General features: G+C 49.7%; 4 protein-coding genes across 18 annotated transcripts in view; 2 read left to right on the top strand and 2 right to left on the bottom strand.

Annotated features, from left to right (window-relative positions):
- Positions 1–6,686, bottom strand: part of LOC130909167 (rho GTPase-activating protein SYDE1) — a 43,125-nt gene extending 36,439 nt beyond the window's left edge. For 3 of the 5 annotated variants that reach the window (XR_009061700.1, XM_057825315.1, XM_057825319.1), the window contains exons 1-5: positions 4,197–6,686; positions 2,148–2,275; positions 1,952–2,047; positions 815–1,238; positions 447–581 (exon numbers count right to left, since the gene is read on the bottom strand). The gene's annotated coding sequence lies outside the window, so the exon portion shown is untranslated. The remainder of the gene's footprint in view (positions 1–446; positions 582–814; positions 1,239–1,951; positions 2,048–2,147; positions 2,276–4,196) is intronic. The other 2 variants (XM_057825316.1, XM_057825318.1) reach the window with 2 other exon arrangements.
- A 148-nt stretch (positions 6,687–6,834) lies between these two features.
- Positions 6,835–13,341, bottom strand: rpp30 (ribonuclease P/MRP 30 subunit). 3 transcript variants are annotated; one of them, XM_057825334.1, is made up of 12 exons: positions 8,481–8,683; positions 8,310–8,368; positions 8,179–8,235; positions 8,025–8,090; positions 7,877–7,948; positions 7,732–7,821; positions 7,537–7,653; positions 7,445–7,474; positions 7,326–7,363; positions 7,174–7,253; positions 7,025–7,108; positions 6,835–6,963 (listed from the first exon to the last, which is right to left on the bottom strand). In XM_057825334.1, exons 1-12 carry the CDS (start codon positions 8,560–8,562, stop codon positions 6,911–6,913), a joined length of 828 nt encoding a protein of 275 aa, XP_057681317.1. In that variant the 5' UTR covers positions 8,563–8,683; the 3' UTR covers positions 6,835–6,910. The 3 variants fall into 3 exon arrangements, with proteins under 3 accessions (XP_057681317.1, XP_057681318.1, XP_057681316.1); XM_057825335.1 differs by lacking the exons at positions 6,835–6,963; positions 7,025–7,108 and adding an exon at positions 13,012–13,341 and having other exon boundaries at positions 7,174–7,653; positions 8,310–8,353; positions 8,481–9,460; XM_057825333.1 differs by lacking the exons at positions 6,835–6,963; positions 7,025–7,108 and having other exon boundaries at positions 7,174–7,653; positions 8,481–8,684.
- On the top strand, positions 8,636–13,234 carry nudt13 (nudix (nucleoside diphosphate linked moiety X)-type motif 13). Of its 8 annotated transcripts, none has more exons than XM_057825328.1 (9): positions 8,636–8,802; positions 8,920–9,033; positions 9,126–9,268; positions 9,357–9,464; positions 11,477–11,583; positions 11,650–11,769; positions 11,834–11,945; positions 12,024–12,178; positions 12,241–13,231. In XM_057825328.1, exons 2-9 carry the CDS (start codon positions 8,957–8,959, stop codon positions 12,442–12,444), a joined length of 1,026 nt encoding a protein of 341 aa, XP_057681311.1. In that variant the 5' UTR covers positions 8,636–8,802; positions 8,920–8,956; the 3' UTR covers positions 12,445–13,231. The 8 variants fall into 8 exon arrangements, with proteins under 8 accessions (XP_057681311.1, XP_057681307.1, XP_057681309.1 ...); XM_057825324.1 differs by having other exon boundaries at positions 8,920–9,054; XM_057825326.1 differs by having other exon boundaries at positions 8,675–8,778; positions 8,920–9,054; positions 12,241–13,233.
- Positions 13,342–13,391: 50 nt separating the features above from the next.
- Positions 13,392–16,434, top strand: LOC130909656 (zinc finger protein 239-like). 2 transcript variants are annotated; one of them, XM_057826392.1, is made up of 4 exons: positions 13,392–13,671; positions 14,881–14,992; positions 15,055–15,183; positions 15,247–16,434. In XM_057826392.1, the coding sequence occupies exons 1-4, from the start codon at positions 13,528–13,530 to the stop codon at positions 15,984–15,986; spliced, it is 1,125 nt and encodes a 374-aa protein (XP_057682375.1). In that variant the 5' UTR covers positions 13,392–13,527; the 3' UTR covers positions 15,987–16,434. The 2 variants fall into 2 exon arrangements, with proteins under 2 accessions (XP_057682375.1, XP_057682374.1); XM_057826391.1 differs by having other exon boundaries at positions 15,055–16,434.
- Positions 16,435–17,455: the final 1,021 nt, after the last annotated feature.

The following is a 17,455-nucleotide window of genomic DNA, read 5'->3' as shown; positions in this document are numbered from 1 at the left end:
TTTTTGTTTCCGTTTCATGTGGCTTTACAAATATGGAAATTGGTGTTGAACACGTCACAGCTGGAGGATGGTTACAAACTGTAACAAAAAAAAGGCTTGTTCCAAACTATCAAATGTACATGTAACTATGACATTTCTCTATTTTCTTAAGTACCAGAGATGAACTGCAGTCATGCTGATAGCCTTTTTTGCTCTACCCTGCTGGAGTCTACTCAAGAGTGAACCAGTGCGAACTGTTCTTCCCAGTGAGGCAGTGCAGACCAGGTGTTATATCGGAGAAAGGCCGAAGCGACCCTCCTACAGGAGCGCTTCATGGGGTTGGAGTATTGGACTTTAAGAAAGCCTTCTTTACATTTGAAAATCTGTCCAGAATCTAAAGTGAGATAGTCAAGCACCTCTTTTTCTACAAAGTGGGCCTGTCTCCAAGGAAAAAAAGTTTTTCTCACCTTCACTGGCAGGTGCGTTAGAGGTACGGGCAGGGCCCCGCGCTGCGTCTTGACAATTATAGGAGCGACATTCTGCTGTCGGCGGCTGCTCTACCCGCTTCCTCTCTCAACCCACGCAGTTGAAACTTTGGACAGCTGTTGGAAGAGGATCATTATTGTCCGGCAGACTGGAAAACCCATTTGATCAAATAAAGAAATTGATGTTTTGAATGATCTTGTTCATTTGTTTGAATCTTTTGCAGTATTAATATGCTCGTAGTAGTGTTTCCTTTCCGCTACTGACAAACCACACATACCCCGGGTTATTAAATGTTCATGAATAGTGCAATGGGGAGAAAGTGAGGACGCCGACTGTGCGTGAGGCTTACCTACACTATGACATCTGGATGGCCTGCAGTCATCTTGTCTTTCAGAGCCATCGTCTTCCTCGTCAGTACTTCAAGTGTGCTAACAAAGTCCCATATAGGGACAATCGCCTTGAAATATGTCCCGTGCTACAGTCAGAGGTTTCACGGAGGTGCGGTACTCATGCAAGAAGGGGTATGCTTTCTCTTTGAAGTGTGAGACAGTAGCGCACGGAGCATTGAGCTCATTCCAGTATTGGTCGTCAAAGGAATTCCACCTTGTGGATGATGGTACGAGGAGTTTTCTTCCTCCACTTTTTCTGTAACAAAGGGAGACCGACTTGCTTTGCTTCCAAGGAGCGGCACATTTAGCTGGCCTTTGCTCTCTGCTTGGGATGCCGGCTCCACCTCATTTGTAACAATGATCTTCATGGGATGTGAAGCACACCTGTAGCGTGGGGAAAGTGTCAGCTGGCCATCAATGTCATTCTCAGCTGAGAGGATTTCATTCATATCAGAAAAGGTGACATCGTCATCTGTCGTGCCCCCCGTCTCATCACTGGACTTTACAGGTTGATAGACTCTGAAAGCCTTGACCAAGTTGGATCCCTTATCTATAACTGTGGCCACAACTGTATTTGCGATGCATGAATATTTTCAAACTCTGCGCCAACAACATCATAGGTGTGCCTACCGCCGAGACCCATATAATGTCTTTCTGCTAATCCGGTGGCACCTTTAAAGCCTGAATAATTTCCGTTTGCATTTATTTCCACTGTTACAATCTCCCTCCCTTGCTAGTTTGAAATAGATTTCTATTTACTGGAATATTTGATGTATTCCATCAGCAATGTTTCTTTCATTCACATCGTTCTAACTAGGCGGCCGGGTTGCCAGTTGGAAAAAGGTCGCTGCTCCTCTGAGCACCCAAATTGTCTGCGCACTTCCACCCGCGGGACTTCTGTCTGTTCAATGGAATTGAATGGAACGATTAAAACAAATCTGTTTGCGCGAAGTTTATTTGTTGAGAAGTTGAATGATTTTCTTGACTCTCCTGCCACCCGTCGTCATGCAGTGCCACTACACCGTTTCAAATCTGATCGTCGGACGCCGTGTCGTCGATGAGATGTAGGTTCGTTCAAGAGAAAAGATGCAACTTACCTATTGGTACTATACCGGCTTGTTCACGAATGGAGACTCGGGAGTTCCTGTTTACCGTAGTCTTTCTTTCACCACAGACCCACAGTAGATCTGGTGCTACAATTGAACATATACCAAGTATAAAACACCAATGAAAATATACATACCCCTATGGCCTGCTCATGAACAAAGAGGAAGATCTACTTGACTTCTTTACCTTTTATCTTGCTTACTTTCAACAACTTGGACCAGGTAGTGCTGCTTATGCAACAGCTTGCTGCATCGGACTTTTTTTCCCCTCATTGGAAAACAGGACGCGACCTGATTGGTTGACTTGTGCGTTCCCTGCAATTAAAGTGTAACCATTTGAATTTAAGCTATGAAGGACTTATCATTAACAATATACTACCAAGAATTGTAAAATGACAACAGGAAAAGAAAAAAATAATGCACGCAAAAAAATAAATAAATAATGCGTTGCACATCATGTCAATTAAAGAAACTTTAGCAAGTCAACAGCTCCGCTTACTGGCGAAACTAAAAATTGCGGGACAACTTGACAGCTGTTACAGGTACTACTTGCCTGGCACGGCCAGACTGTTCTCCCTGTATTTTTCCAAACACTGAGAATAGACCCTACTCACATGACGTCACAACCGTGTTGATGCATTACCGCTATGTAAATTCCTCCTATTATGGCGTGTTTTTCTGCTCGTTAACATTAATAATCAAAATGGTGAAGGCGTGTGTGGCGGTTGGTTGCAATAACAGAGAAGATAGACGGAGAGACTTGAAGTTCTACCGTATTCCGAGAGACCCGGAGAGGAGATGCTGCAATTCGACGAGAAAACTGGGCTCCAAACGATCGCCACAGATTACGTAGTAGTCATTTTATATCTGGTGAGATGCATTTAATATATATTTAGAGGGTTTTGGGCTGACAACCACAATTAAGATCATTGCGAGGCTAATCGCCGACAACAGTTTCAAATTCAAGATGCTTATTTCTTCCACCATCATTACATTTTGTATAATATTTAGCTGGTACCAAGTGAAAGAAGCTGGCCTCGTCTACGGATCATCAGTTAAACAGGTGTGTCCAAACCTTTTGCAAAGGGGGCCAGATTTGGTGTGGTACAAATGCGGGGGGCTACCTTGGCTGATTTACATAGAACAATATATTTAAACACATTTTAGGAAGCCCTTCTGTGTGTCACATTTGCGTTATTTTTTTTAATTCATAATTTCAACAGTCTCGTCTTTGTGGCGTTCTCTTTTGACACTTGGGCTCTTGCGAAATACTGCTGCTGTGATATTAAACTAGCTTCAAGTTGCTATTAATTTCTCGCTGCGTATCTTCCCTGTAATGTTGTCGTACATGTCAGCGTGTCTTGTTCGGTAATATCATTATGGCGTCACATCGAACTGTTTGAAAACAGCGACTGTCTCTTTGCAAATGAGGTAGACACAGTTGTTGCGTGTTTTATTTAAGAAATAGTCCAATATCCACCTATCCTTGAAGCGTCGGCCATCGCAGTCAACTTTTTTTTTTTTTGATTGATTGATTGTCGCCATTTTAAAAAATTGGAAGGGTCACACGGGGTAATGTTGCTTAGAGTGCTGCTCTTAAAGTTTTTCAAACTTTCGTGAGAATAGGCTGAGTTTCTGTGGACAAGATAGTTGTAGATATCAGGGTAGCAGATGTCAGGCAGAGAGGGCGAAGACAGCGGGTGGAAAAATATCGATTTAGGCATCAAATATGGATCTGGTGAATGGCTAGACTGAAGCTTTTCCACATAACGCCTTTTATGGAACTCATCCAATGAGTTTACAGCGTCTGAAAGCACCGGGGCTTCCATGAATTGTTCTATAAACCGAACAACTAATTGAAACCATTGAGAATAGGGCTTAACAGAGATGGACAATATGGCGGCCGGATACAGCGACACGTCATTCTGTGACGTTGGTGAGGTGGGTCTATAGTCTGGGACCCAGCTCCTTAATGGCCTCTCGAGCCCGAACAAAATCATCTGTGCAATCGGGTTTGTTTGTTTGCGTGACGCGTTCTTAAGGAGCAATGCCGCTCTTGCGTGTCGGAAGTCATCTCCGCGACAACAGGGATGGCGAACGGGAGAGCCGAGAATATGTTCCGATCCGTGGTAAATTCAGTTTTAAATGAGCAAAAACACAGTCATTGTCAAAAGCCTGTCTGGCGCACGCCATGTTGAATAAACGCCGCTCGAGCGAGAGTTTCTTGTCGCTTTACCAATGTCACGTCCGCCCGTGGCCGATAGGTCGCTCCGCTGTCCGTTTAATGCGGCTCGCGCCGCCCTGGGAATTTGATCCGCGGGACGGTTGCCGGACTCGTCTAGAGTTCCGGGCTACAGAATATCTTCTACGGCGAACAGTTTGTAGTTGTAGTGTGCAGATTGCAATTCCCTGTGGATCCACACGTCGCATGGATTCTCGTACATGAAGTCCTCCGTGAAAAAAACAGGAATGCAAGCTGCAATTTAAAATGTTGCATGACATGAAAGCTGAAGAAGTCATTTCTAGTGATTAAACAGTACTGGAATAAACAAAATGGTTTAACACTGATGGCTAATTCATGATTTGGCTTGTTACTTTTTTTAGCATAAATAATTCCTCATTTAAATGAATAAAACTCTAGTCCAAGTCAAATTAGTTAATGACATTCACTTACTTTGAACCTATGTACCTCGGGCCCAGAGATGTCCTTGCATCATTTTGAACCCAGAAATTGGATGAGCTCCTGGGGTCTCTGGAATCCTCCAGCATTTCATGTTGCAATGTCAGTGGAATGAAGTCAGAAACTCTCGAAACAACGTTACGTGGCGAGCAGGAATATGGTTTGCTTTCATGCCAACTTAGTTGTAACTTCTGCTAAGCTACACTGGGGCAGTTACAAATTGCTTTGATACCCGTGGATCGCAGCATGCCATATGGATAACCACGGTTTCATTTGAAAATATGCCACGGTCATACAAACTCACTTTATAGCATGCTCTGACATTGGACTCACTCACACCAAGAGACCTTGCCTGGCACGGCCAGACTGTATTTTTCCAAACACTGTGAGAATATATAGCTGGAACAGCAGTGAGTCTGGCCGTACCAGGCTTCGTCATACCCACCAGCAAGTCTCCACGTCTTTAATGGAAGGCATGGCTAGTAGATTTCTGCACGTGAATGTTAATTAACCAATAAGCGAATAGTTCAACCCATAAGAAAAGCCACCTCATTTGAATAACATTTCCACTTGCATGGTCGTTCTGACAATGAAATAGGCAAATAAAGAGCAAAGCGCTTTTATCTATTAATATTTATTTCAATCAATATATTTTTGTATTCTTACATTTTTTATTTGATTTTGCATACATTTTTATTCCTACTTTTATTTAGCTATTTCCATATATTTTTTTGTATCTTAATATTTTGTATTTGTGGTCATTTATATTTGGCCTTTTATTGATTTATTGTCAATTATTTTTATTTTGAATTTTAGCAGCAGCTGAATGCTGCGCTTTTAACATGAAAAGGACGAGCTCCCACCCCGGAAGTGACGTGGTGTGACGTTTGGAATTTCAAGCACAGTCCGACCCGGCTACAGGCTCGACCCGAACGTCCACACTAGGTCAAACTCTATCTAGGGGACGAACAAAAACAAGGAAAGGTCGGTCGCTCGCTCGCTGTTAGCCTAGTGCTAAACGGATGCTATCCTGTCTTAGCATGCAGCGCGAGCAGCTCGTTAAGAGAGCTTGGGAGCCGGAAGCGGATCTTTGGACTTGCAGAGCGGTCAGCAAATTCCCGCCCGTCCGCCTTCTCTGTTTGTTGCGTTGCTCGTCATCCCGTGCGTGCGTGCGTGTGTTCAAATGTCGCGCAGAAGAAGCGGGTACGCGTGGAGGCGGGACTTCCGGACGGGGGAGCTCCGACGGAAACGTTGCCGACTGCAGGCAAAGAGAAGACGCAGAGAAGAGGCCAGGTTGGCTCGCCGCATTCTCGCGCTTGCAGTTGCGACAGAAAGGAAAGGTAACACGTCTGATTCCCCCACCGCCCAGGTGCCCCTTTTCCCAGCCGGAGGTTCGTCGCTCTCTTGCCGCCGATGTCTCGCTGGCGAGCCGGTACCGGAACCGCCGTGCCGTGCCGTGCCGTGCCGACTGACTCACTGACTGACTGCAGCCCAGAGCCAAGCGACAGCCGCCACAAACTACGCCCACATGAGTGGTAACGTCTGATTTAGAACTAGATGCGAAATTAAGACTCGGCGGTGTTAGGAAACAGCAGCCATCTTAAAGCAGTACACTTCTCAGGAAGGCTGCTGAGCTGTAGGTGAGTCACTTTTGATCTAAAATACTCCTATATCCTGAATCTATTTTTAAATGGTGAAACAGTTGAAGTACTTTCACATGTTGAAAGTAGACAGAAGGGAAATAAATGGGAGACATTTTAACAGTTGATTCACAATGACACGGCAAAAGTCACTATCTAGTTACCCTTGTGTCCAGTTAGGGATTAGAATTGGGCTTGAGCCTATTTTTTCAAAAACCCTTTCAATTTTATAATACAGTGAACCAATCTTTGCGCCACCGTACCAACAGCGGGCGTAGTTTGTACGAGGCGTGCTTTGTAGCGGCTGTCGCTCGGCGTCGGCCGCCATCGGACCCCTCCCGCCGTCTCATCGCTCGTGCGATGATGTCACCGTGTCTTTCAGGGTCACATCAATCACATGACGTCCTCCGGCGGCGACCCGAGCCGCTGAACGCTCCGGCGGCTGACGAAAAGGGCAAACGGGCCAGGACCTCTTTCGGGGACGGCGCTCACTCATTTTGAGGACTTTTGATTTTTGCTCGTGGACCCACTTTGAAATAAAGCCATCACAAACCTTGAATCCGAAGCGCTTTTATTCTCAGGTCGCAAATGCCGACTTCGGTAAGGATTAGCCCCGCCCTTGGCCGGAGCTCAACTCGGGGACTCTGTCCGCAGACTTTTCGGGCGCTTGGCGGCGGGGGCGTCTGCCGAGGACAGAAAAAGTTCCAATAGGCCCGGTCCGTCCGCACGCCCGCCATCACCTACTTGGGGAGGGCGCCTCCCGCGGGTCGGGGGAATCGTCGCGGCTCCTCCGGGTGAAAACGGCGCCGCCGGCCGTCTTCCTTGTTTCTGTGGCGACCGATCGACCGTCAACGCGCGCGCCCTTGAGCCCCGCCCGCCCCTTCGTCACCTACCGGCGTGCAGCAGAAGCGAGCGGCAGGTGCGGGAAAGGGCGCGCCGGGCTCCGTCGCGGGACAAACCCATCAGCGAGCATCTGAGGACGCGTCAGGGAAAGGCGCGCGTTGACGACACGCTCGTCGAGATCGGCGGACGGGGCCAAGGATACAGGTTGACCACGTCGTGAGGTCCTCGCAGCTCCAGCGGCTGAAGACGAAAGAAAGGTGCGTCGTCGGGCGGGACCGGCTAAAGACGCGTCGGCGGAAGGGAGAGGCGACGCCCACGCACCTCGGCCGCCGCGCTCGACACCAGCACGTTCTGAAAGGCGGCACGCGGGTTAATCGGGACGCGGTCGACATCGTTGTCGTCGCGGCGGTCACCTTTCCTTTGCAGGCCTCCGTCAGGCTGACGGCATTGGCGACGGTGTAGCGCCTGGCCGCGGCGTCCCGGATGGCGGACGCGTACGAAATTTCAAACGCCAACCCCCTTTCGACGGCCTGCGGGAGAGCGCGTGACGGTACGCCCGGGGGGGGGGGGGGGGGGGGGGGGGTGAAAAATCAAACGGGCCGCGTTACCGTGCTGACGGGCGCTCTCTTGAAGAAGAAGGGAAGTTTCTCCGTGACCGACACGCTGATCACGTCCACGTCCAACTGCGTGCACGCCGCCTGCAACGACGCGTTAAGCGCGCACGCGACAACGGTACGGCAGCGCGTCACTCACGTGGAAGAGTTTTTCTGTGGTGGGTTGGAGCGCCAGCAGGTCAAAAGCGGCATATTCGCTGGGATTTGGCCTCTGCCGAATGCACGCGGGCACGCCATTTTGATGTAGGTTTAGGGATGAAAAACGACAGCTGGAGGATAGTACTTACAAAGTGACTCAGCTCTGACATCACCAACGTCAGTCTGTTGAGCACTCGGATGGGTCGAGAGCGACCCTGACCGACACGCACGCGACAAGTCAAATGCAACGTAATGGCAGCGTGCATACGCCTGACAACAGAATGAATTGATCGAGCACCTCACCTGGACGATTGGCAGTCGATCAATAAGCTCGTCGATGGGCTTGGGTGACGGAATCGCCTTCACACACACACACACAAAATGGAATGGCGCGCGCGGAGACGATTAGTTGGCTTGCGGGTTTCGTCTCTCACCGGTTTCTTTTTGGCGGTGGCTTCAAACGTGTAGTTGACGGCTACTGTAGAGTAACCAACTGCAAGTCAACGTTATGAATAACAGACTGAGATCATCGAAGACACACTTTGCCGTTAGCGCGGTTAGCAGCTAGCTTAGCTAGCTCAGCCGCGCGGCGCGACTAGACTTACGGTGAGCAGCCATGTCGATAAGTTGCTGCATGTGGCTTTTATCTGCGGAGAAAGTCACATTCAAATCCATGAAAGCTGACATGGTGACGAAGCAGCGGAAGGAGAAAAGAGCGCTTTATTGTCCCGCACGTGAAGAGAGGAGAGGAGCCGACCGGAAGCGCCGCTCAAGTACTTCCGGGGCAACGACCGCTCAAGTACTTCCGGGGCAACGACTGCAAGCGGAGGCCAGGGGTCGGAAGGAAACAACCGTCACAGAAGACGGCGAGGGCGAGCAGCCTAAGGCAGTCCCTTGTTTACAGTGAGCCCAAACCATAACAATCAAGTACGAATGTAGATGTACATCGTGTGGCATGTTTTAGTTTTATTAGGCGACGAGCGTCAGGAAATGTAAACAAATGGATATGTTGAGGAAAGCCAATAATCACGTTTTTTCAAGCAGGAGGCTGACGACCACCAAAGCTGCTAACTGTTGAAGCATGTGGAACAAGTTTCTGTGCGTGGCGTCGCGTCCGCTGGCATTCCAGCGTCGCTCCAGCTTTGTCTCCAGGATGAGGTTTCTTCTCGACACCTCCGCGTGCGCGCAGGCAGAAGGACCGTCGGATAGATAGATAGATAGATAGATAGATGGCTCCTTTGTCCCGTCAGGTATTTGAAGAAACTGCAGCGGGACGACGAGGCTTGCGTCCGAGCGCTCCGCACGGGACACCTTCTCCTCTTCCACCGACTCCGCCCTCTGCTGCGCCCGAGCCAAGCGGGCGGCTTCGCCTGCCCGACGCTGCCCTACGAGGGTACCCGCCCGTCGCCGCGCCGTGCCGTGCCGGTGCGACCAAAGAATTGCTGACGCGAGCTACAAACGAAAAAATGGCGTGCTCGTAGACGTCAGGTCGGCACTGCGGGCCCTGGGTGCCGACGAGTCCCTGCTCGAGGAGTCTGTTCTCATTGGCTGCCGTCAAGACGAGCGGCCTGACTTCTGCCTGGACCTGGGTAAGAACAAAAGTTGCAGCGTGGGAGGGAGCAAGGGCGTCACTAGACCTAATACAATACTGGGGCCAGGGCCGGCCCAGGCCATTTGGGGGCCCTAAGCAAAATAATGCAATGGGGCCCATATTTTTGGCCCACCATTTCCTCACAGTGTACTGTGAAACCCATACATGCAATCCAACTCATACATCCATGTTTTGTATATTAAACAGATTTTGTTGCACTGTATACTTCAAACTTCTCACCCCAAATGATTTTCAGTATTTACAGTAGATAGCGCCAAACCTTTTTCTAAAAGAGGAAAGAAAGAAGTTAAGTAAGAACTTTTATTTTTTCTAAGCTTGTAATCAAGTATCAAAACTCACAAAAGTCAAATAAAGCAAACTGTAGTGAACAAAGTAGAATATAAATTAAACAATTGCCAGATTGGGGGCCCCCTAGTGGTCAGGGGCCCTAAGCAGCTGCATAGTCTGCGTATAGGCTGGGCCGGCCCTGACTGGGGCACACTGGGCGGGCGGAGCACTGGCAAACCATGCCCCCCCCCCCCCAAAAAAAAGCACCAAAAGTCAGAAATAGCGCTTTAAACGTACACCGTTTAATTCAATGTATTCTCAGCCTTCCTTTTGACCAAACTCACTTGACCAAAATATAAGTTTCTGTTAAAAAGAAAAAGTTTGCTGTTGTTTTTCAGCCATCAATATTCAAAATTGGGATTGGTGATGGTCAATTCATGCTCATCAACTTCCATCTCTCCTTCACCTCTGCTGCTCTACTTTTGTCTGGACAGAAATGGAGATAGTATATCACTGTAACTGTTATGCAATGAATCAGTGTTTCTTAAATGCTAGGTTGTGACCTAAAAGTGGTTTATGTTGCCTAGATGGGTGACCTAGCTTGCCTCTCTCAATAATCCTGGCTGCGAGCAAATAACGCTCTAATATCCATTGACAAGAGTAATGCTGTTTGAATCAAATAGAAATAAAATAATAATGACAGATTACAAGGGACTGAAGTAACAAATAAAATGCTTGTAAAACAGCTGATGAGCAACATTGTTCATGGTTAGGCCATTCAGTCATACAGATTGATTCTATTTACATAAACAAATAGCATCAGTATTGATCCAGTTCAAATAGCACATATCGTATCAACACAATATAAGACAAAGGTCTTGAGTGAGAGCCTCTCACTCAAATCGCATTTCATTGTCATTGTATTCATTGCCAGTTAGCTTAAAGACTGCGCCTAATCTGCTACTTCTGTTTGCTAACCGAGTAGTTTACCGCAGTTCTCTGCCCGATATGTCAAGTTCAACCATTTCAGTTGACAATTCGTGAGCAAACAAACATCCATACGGAGGTAAAAACCAACACCGAGGATGTGCAATAAATAGGTGGGAAGGTGTCAAAGTAAAATTGGCACACGCCGTAATATCGATGCTGCATCCACCTGTTGTCGGAGTCATTGAAAAAAGGATTTTCTATGACTCGGTGTCTATAAAAAGGCCTAAACACTCAAATTGTGATATACGGTTGGAGCACTAAAATAGGCTACTCCTCTTTGAGCGAGTGTGTTTTTATCCCTCATTATGACTTTACAACACATCAGAACCATTTTTCAACTCGGACTCCGATCTCGCGGCACACGTGAACGCGGCGTATCTCCCGAAGGTGCTTCGTGCGTGGCAGTTTTGAGTCGTACGCCTATAGCGGCCAAAGCTCAACGCCTAACCCTAACCCCTAACCTGACCGTATCGAGGAGCCACGTGCAGATTGTCAGTATGGAGTGTGTAGAGTAATATTCCCATATCAAATAGGCGCATTTTTTAGATGACGCGATGTAGAATTCAATTCCAAAGGAATTTCTTTTTACCAGTGAAATTCAGACTGGGGCACTGCCGATCAATGCCGGCGCACGTGGCCCAGTGAAATAGGTCTGGCGACGCCCACGGGAAAGAGGCGCCTTATTTGTTTTACTACCCGGTAGCGGTCCATTTGTCCGCACTCGTCACGCAGGGCGGCTGGATCCGACGTCGGCGGAGAAAGTGTGCCAAGGAACCTTCGTGGACCTGAAGAAGTCATTCTTTCTGCTGTCAGAGGCCGAGGCGCCGCTGGTGGCCAAGGTGCGCGGCGCTCGTGGCGTCGAGCGAGCGCCGCGCCGTCCCTGACCGACCGGCGCTCCCTTTCAGGGTCGGGCGCTTCTGAGCTGGCACCGAAGCAACAAGTTCTGCGGGGCCAGCGGTCGGCCCACGTGCCGCAACCGGGCAGGAAGTCAGAGAGCGTGCGGCGACAACGTCACGTATCCGGCGGTAAGGCCTACTTCCCCCTTCTTTCTAGCCTGCCGCACCACCTCGCTTTCGCTTCTCCGCGCAGATGGCGCCGGCGATCATCGTTCTGGTGTCCGACGGCCACAGGTGCCTGCTGGCCCGCCAGCCGTCCTTCCCGCCCGGCATGTACAGCGCCCTGGCCGGATTCTGCGACATGGGTCGGCGCCGCCGCCCGCCCGCCCGGCCGACGAGCACCCGAATGACCGCCGTCTTTGCCCCCGCCCGCACGCCTGCAGGTGAGAGCCTGGAGGAGGCGCTTCGCCGGGAGGTGGCCGAGGAGGTGGGCCTGCACGTGGACGGCGTCCGCTACGCCTCGTCGCAGCACTGGCCGCACCCGCGCAGCACTTTTTTGCTGGGTTGTCACGCCCACGTCAGCCCCGCCCGCACGCAGGTGAGACCCTTTGAAGAAAGCGCACCGTTGAAGGGTAACGTCAACTTTGCGCCCCCGGCCAGCTTCTCGTGGACCGCGCCGAGTTGGAGGACGCGCGTTGGTTCGCGTCGGAGGAGATCGAAGCCGCCCTCCGGGCGAAGGCCTCCCCCGCCGCGCCTTGGCTGCCGCCGAAACAAAGCGTCGCTCGCCGTCTCGTCGCCGAGTGGGCGGAGAGACGGCGCGGGGTAGGAGAAGAGAAGACGCCGACGTTTGATTCGTCCGACTGATCGTTACAAATATATGTCAAGTACAAAGTTGACTTTTGGTCGACAAAAAACAAATAAATCGTGATGAACTCGCATCTTTACTCTTGTCATCAAACGGGTGCTAGAGATTGGTGTTTTTATCCAGTGTGTCACAGGTAGTTGGGACGCTCGAGCCTTGCTCGAATCCGATTGGAGCAAATGAAGTAGAGGCGTGTTAAAGCGGTGTTCCGAAAACGGTGTCGAGGGAGCCAAAAATCACGTGACCGCTACTGACGAGGCCTCAAAGGTCACAGGTGTGTCGGCGAGTCACAATGAAAACTGAGCGGGAGCCCGCCCGCTCACTGGGTGGGAACGCAGTAAAAAGTGGCAAAATAACACAGTTATTGGGCATTTTTTTGAGAGGAGGAATTTCCGCGAGTGCTACAAACATTTGCTCATTTTCAAGTCAGGAGTGAGAATATCATTATCAATTTCATTTCATTCACATTGTTATACACTAGATAGTGGCATACGTTTAGATATTTAGGATACAAATACAAACATACGACACAACCCATCGCCCCAGAAATGAGAAAATATTTCACAAACCTTTCTTTCCTTTTATTCCGCTCAATTATTTCCATTTTATGATTTTGGAAGTCCTTATACTATGCAATAAATAATATACCTGTTTCGAAGCACTGTAATATTTCCAAAAATCTAACAAAACAGAGTTACTGGCCGACATCTAGGACTAGCTACTTTCAAGACTAGCACTGTCGTGTTTAGCAAATACTGCTTTGAACACATCTTCACAGACAAATCAATGACACGGGCTTAGAAAGGTCCACTTTTGCTTGAATTGTGTAAAACAAACTTAATGACGACACGGTCCCGCGGTTGAAAGAGCTAGACGAGAATAGGACTTTTCCACTTCGCAGTGACTCAATTGCTTTGCCCCCCCCCCCCCCCCCCCCCCGTAAGCTTCCGGGTCACGTGCTTCCGGCGCTCGTGTGAGTTGGCTGTAGTGCCTTTGTCGTCACAACTGACATCATTTACTTGCGAAAACTTTCAAGTGAGTAGAAGAAATAACAAGCAAGTGTGTAGTTAGCGTTAGCCGTCGCCATGAGCGCGGACGTGCACGCGCAGCTGGCCGCCGTCATGGAGGCGCTCGTGCGCGCCGCCGTGGCCGAGCTCCGCAAGCAGCAGTGTGGCGACCTCATCCTTCCCGGAGAGGAGCCTCCAGGGCCGGCCGGCGACAACCTGGTGGTGAGTCACCCACCTACCCACCCTAACGCCATTTGGCTCCAACATTAGGCGGGCAGGACTCCGTCGCCGACATGCGTCAGCGCCTCCGCTGCCATTTTGGATGTGGCACACGCGCCAGTCACATGGCGACGAGACGACCCACGCAGGAAGTTTAGTTGAACCTTGACGGCGCGAAAAGTATTTTATTGAAGCGCACTTTGTTTTCTTTTTGAATGTGTCATGACTCATTAGGATCGATTTTCTTTTGTTTTTCGTTCTGACTTTGAGCTTGTGCTGCGTTCGAGAAAGGTGGGAAGTCGGAGTTTTCCCAACCTCCGGCAGGTCCAAGGGGGAAAAGTACACCGACTTTTTGTGTTGACATCAAGCGACAAAATGGCGCTCAAACAACACAGTCATGACGTTAAATGGAGTTTCTTGACACGCCTTGTATTTTATCTCATGCAGCGACTTCTTTTTTATTTATTTGTAGCAAGGATGCCACTAAAGAAGGCAGTTTACAGTGGGTGCTATCCCTCAGCCGTAGTTTTTCACTGACAAGAAGGCATGTTTGCTGGAGGTCAAAATGTCTTTTCATGGCCAAAACAAAAAACAACTTGTCACGCCAGCCATCGTTTCCATTGACATTCGCTTGGAATGCTTTAAGTCAGGGTTGACTAAATCCGGACCTCGGTGCCACTATTCCTGTCGTGTTTTCCACGTCTCTCTCCCCAAACACACCTGAATCAAATGATTATGTCATCAGCAACCTCTCCAGAAGCCTGATAATGATCCTGATTATTTTGATTCAGGTGTGTTGGAGGAGGGAGACATGGAAAACACGACAGGAAAAGTGGCACCGAGGTCCGGATTTAGTCAACCCTGCTTTACGGTCTCAACCGTTACCATCCGAGGGGGGGATCCATCCCACTTCCCGCCTTCCTCAAATACAGCATTAGCTTGGTAGCATCCAGAGCCTCGGCAACCTGGACGAAGACATCTCGTCGTTAGCCGATTGGTGTACGGAGGGACATTTGTTAGAAGCACGTTAACATTCAACCGGCAGTGAATTAACTTTTAAAATGGAAAGTTGTGGGCTTCACCATGATTAAAACGACGACAATTTTTCTGTCATGTTTATTGCAATGTTTGGGCCTTTTCGGGAATAATTGGAACAAAGCGCTCCGTTAACGGACGACAATAATATCTGACTTGGAGCGGCGTCTGTCCCAGGTGTGCTTCGCCACCGTTTTGGAGACTCTGGCCAACGAGGCCTTGGAGAAGATCCTTGACATCGTGGAGCCGAGGCGGCCGGACGGCGGCGTCCCCGACGAGGCGCGCGTGGGTAGGTAGCCGACCCCGCCGCCGCGCGACGCCCCGCGAAGCTGACGCGCGCTCCTTCCGCAGAGTCAGAACACTCGTACGGCGTCCCCGCTCCGGGTCGACCCGGCCGACCGCTCGCTCGGGACGAGGCCCCGGAGGAGACGTCGTCGATTCCGGCCGCGGAGGACCGTCGCGCGGACGACGTCGCCGAGAGTGAGAACCTTACCGTCGGCGCGCAAAGTGCCCGTAGACGGCCCTCTGTCTTTTTCCCCGCAGGAGAAAACGGCAATTCGGTCGGTCGGCGAGGCGCGGCGCCGGTGAGCTCGGGGGAATCGTCGGACAAGCCGTTCGCCTGCGAGCTGTGCGGCCGGCGCTTCACCCTTCGACACAACCTGCGGCGCCACGCCCGCGGCCACGCGGCGGGCGGCAAACCCTTCCGTTGCGGCGAGTGCGGCAAAGGCTTCACGCGCGCGCTGACGCTGCGGACGCACCGGCTGATCCACACGGGCCAGAAGCACCTCGAGTGCGAGCGCTGCTCCAAAAGCTTCCGGCACAGCGTCAACCTGAAGAACCACCTGCGCGTCCACAGCGGCGAGCGACCCTTCGCCTGCGAGGTGTGCGGAAAGACTTTCGGCCAGGCGGCCAACCTGAAGATCCACGGCCGCGTGCACACGGGCGAGCGGCCCTACGCCTGCCGGCAGTGCGGCAAGACCTTCAGCCAGCGGAGCGGCCTGACGGCGCACGGGCGCACGCACTCGGGCCGGCGGGACTTTGTCTGCGAGTCCTGCCTCAAGCGCTTCAACAACGCCAACAGCCTGAAACTGCACCGGCGCGTGCACACGGGCGAGAGGCCCTACGCCTGCGACGTCTGCCGCAAGACCTTCAGCCAGGGCAGCCACCTGCGCACGCACAAGAGCCACCTGCACGCCGGCGGCAAGCGCTTCATCTGCGACAAGTGCGGCAAGCGCTACGCCGACGCGCGCAACCTCAAGGCGCACAAGTGCGGCTACGCTTGAGACATTTTTGGCCAAAAAAGACTGCTTGTCTGAGCTATTGCACATTTTTTCTTTTTTCTATGACAATTCAACTGTCCAACTAAGATTTGGAAACTCTGTGAGAATTTGGAAATCAAATTCATTTGGTGCCCATCCAATTTTCCAAGCAACAACATATGGTGAACATCAGAGTGCGATACCACACCCATTGTATGTTTTGCACGCAGGCTTTTCCAAAAAGGACATGAATTGTGCTGTATGACAATGCTGTAACTTTGAATTGGAGCTCTATTATTTGAAATGAATGAAAAATGAATAGTACAAGTGAACTTTACGTCAATTCATATCACCGATAAGCCAATTCCAACAGAATTTCCATCATTTTTACGACGGGTTATATGTTTGTCCATTTTCTATCTGGTACAGTCATCCCTCGCTACTTGGCGGCTCAACTTTGGCGCCCTCTTGTTGTAAGAATAAAAAAGTCCCAAAAAACTAGATTTATTTGTCAATTCATTTACATCTAGCTATGTGTGTACACTTACACGCGTGCGTATCAGAGAAAGTACGTATTATTAATAGTACAGATAAGAGAAAACCCGTTTCTATTCTTTAATGCTCGAATGATAACATGCATTTACAGGGTTTTAGATAGATACACGCAAATGGGTGGGCGGCACTACTTTGCTGTTTTTCATCCGACACGGTCGGCAGGGGCACCGTATAGGGGTGAAAAGTGATATTCTAAGGGCCCACAAAGAAAATTAGAACTTTAGGAAATTGTTTGCAAATTGAAATAGGAATCATTATCATTTTAATAGGAATAAAATGAAGGGTTTCTTTTTCTCGTTTTGTTTTTGGCAAAAAGTAAACATCCAGAGAGCATATGTATTGCCCCCAACCCCTGTATTTTCATGAAATGGTTTGGTCCGCCCTTCCTCCGATCAAACCAGGAACAGAGGTGCGCATTTACGCCAGTCAATGACTTGGAGTGCGCGGTACTGCAGAAATGTTTTCAAAACAAAAATCGGGTTATCAAAAGAGGAAAGAAAAGAAAGCAAAACAGGAGAGGGGTAGAAAAGGCCAACAGGCTGTGACAAATCCATCTCGCTCTCCTCTCCGGGTCTCTCGGAATACAGTAGAACTTCAAGTCTCTCCGTCTATCTTCTCTGTTATTGCAACCGACCGCCACAAACGCCTTCACCATTTTGATTATTAATGTTAACGAGCAGAAAAACACGCCATAATAGGAGGAATTTACGTGGCGGTAATGCGTCAACAAGACGAGCTGACGGACAATATGGCGCGGAGGCGTGGTTGTGACGTCATGTGAGTAGGGTCTATAGCAGACCCGGGCATTTTATGGGACCCACTCTGACTGGCCCGCGAAAGGTTGCTTGGACTTAAGAAAATAAAACCTACTTTCAAAATTTCGCGTAATGCATGGACTAAAACAGCAGGGCTTTTACTTTGAAACCTGTTTACGGCAT

Source organism: Corythoichthys intestinalis, chromosome 21 (assembly GCF_030265065.1).
Source record: "Corythoichthys intestinalis isolate RoL2023-P3 chromosome 21, ASM3026506v1, whole genome shotgun sequence".
NCBI lineage: Eukaryota > Metazoa > Chordata > Actinopteri > Syngnathiformes > Syngnathidae > Corythoichthys > Corythoichthys intestinalis.
The sequence above is the reverse complement of the archived record's forward strand: the minus strand, read 5'-3'. Positions and strand labels throughout refer to the sequence as shown.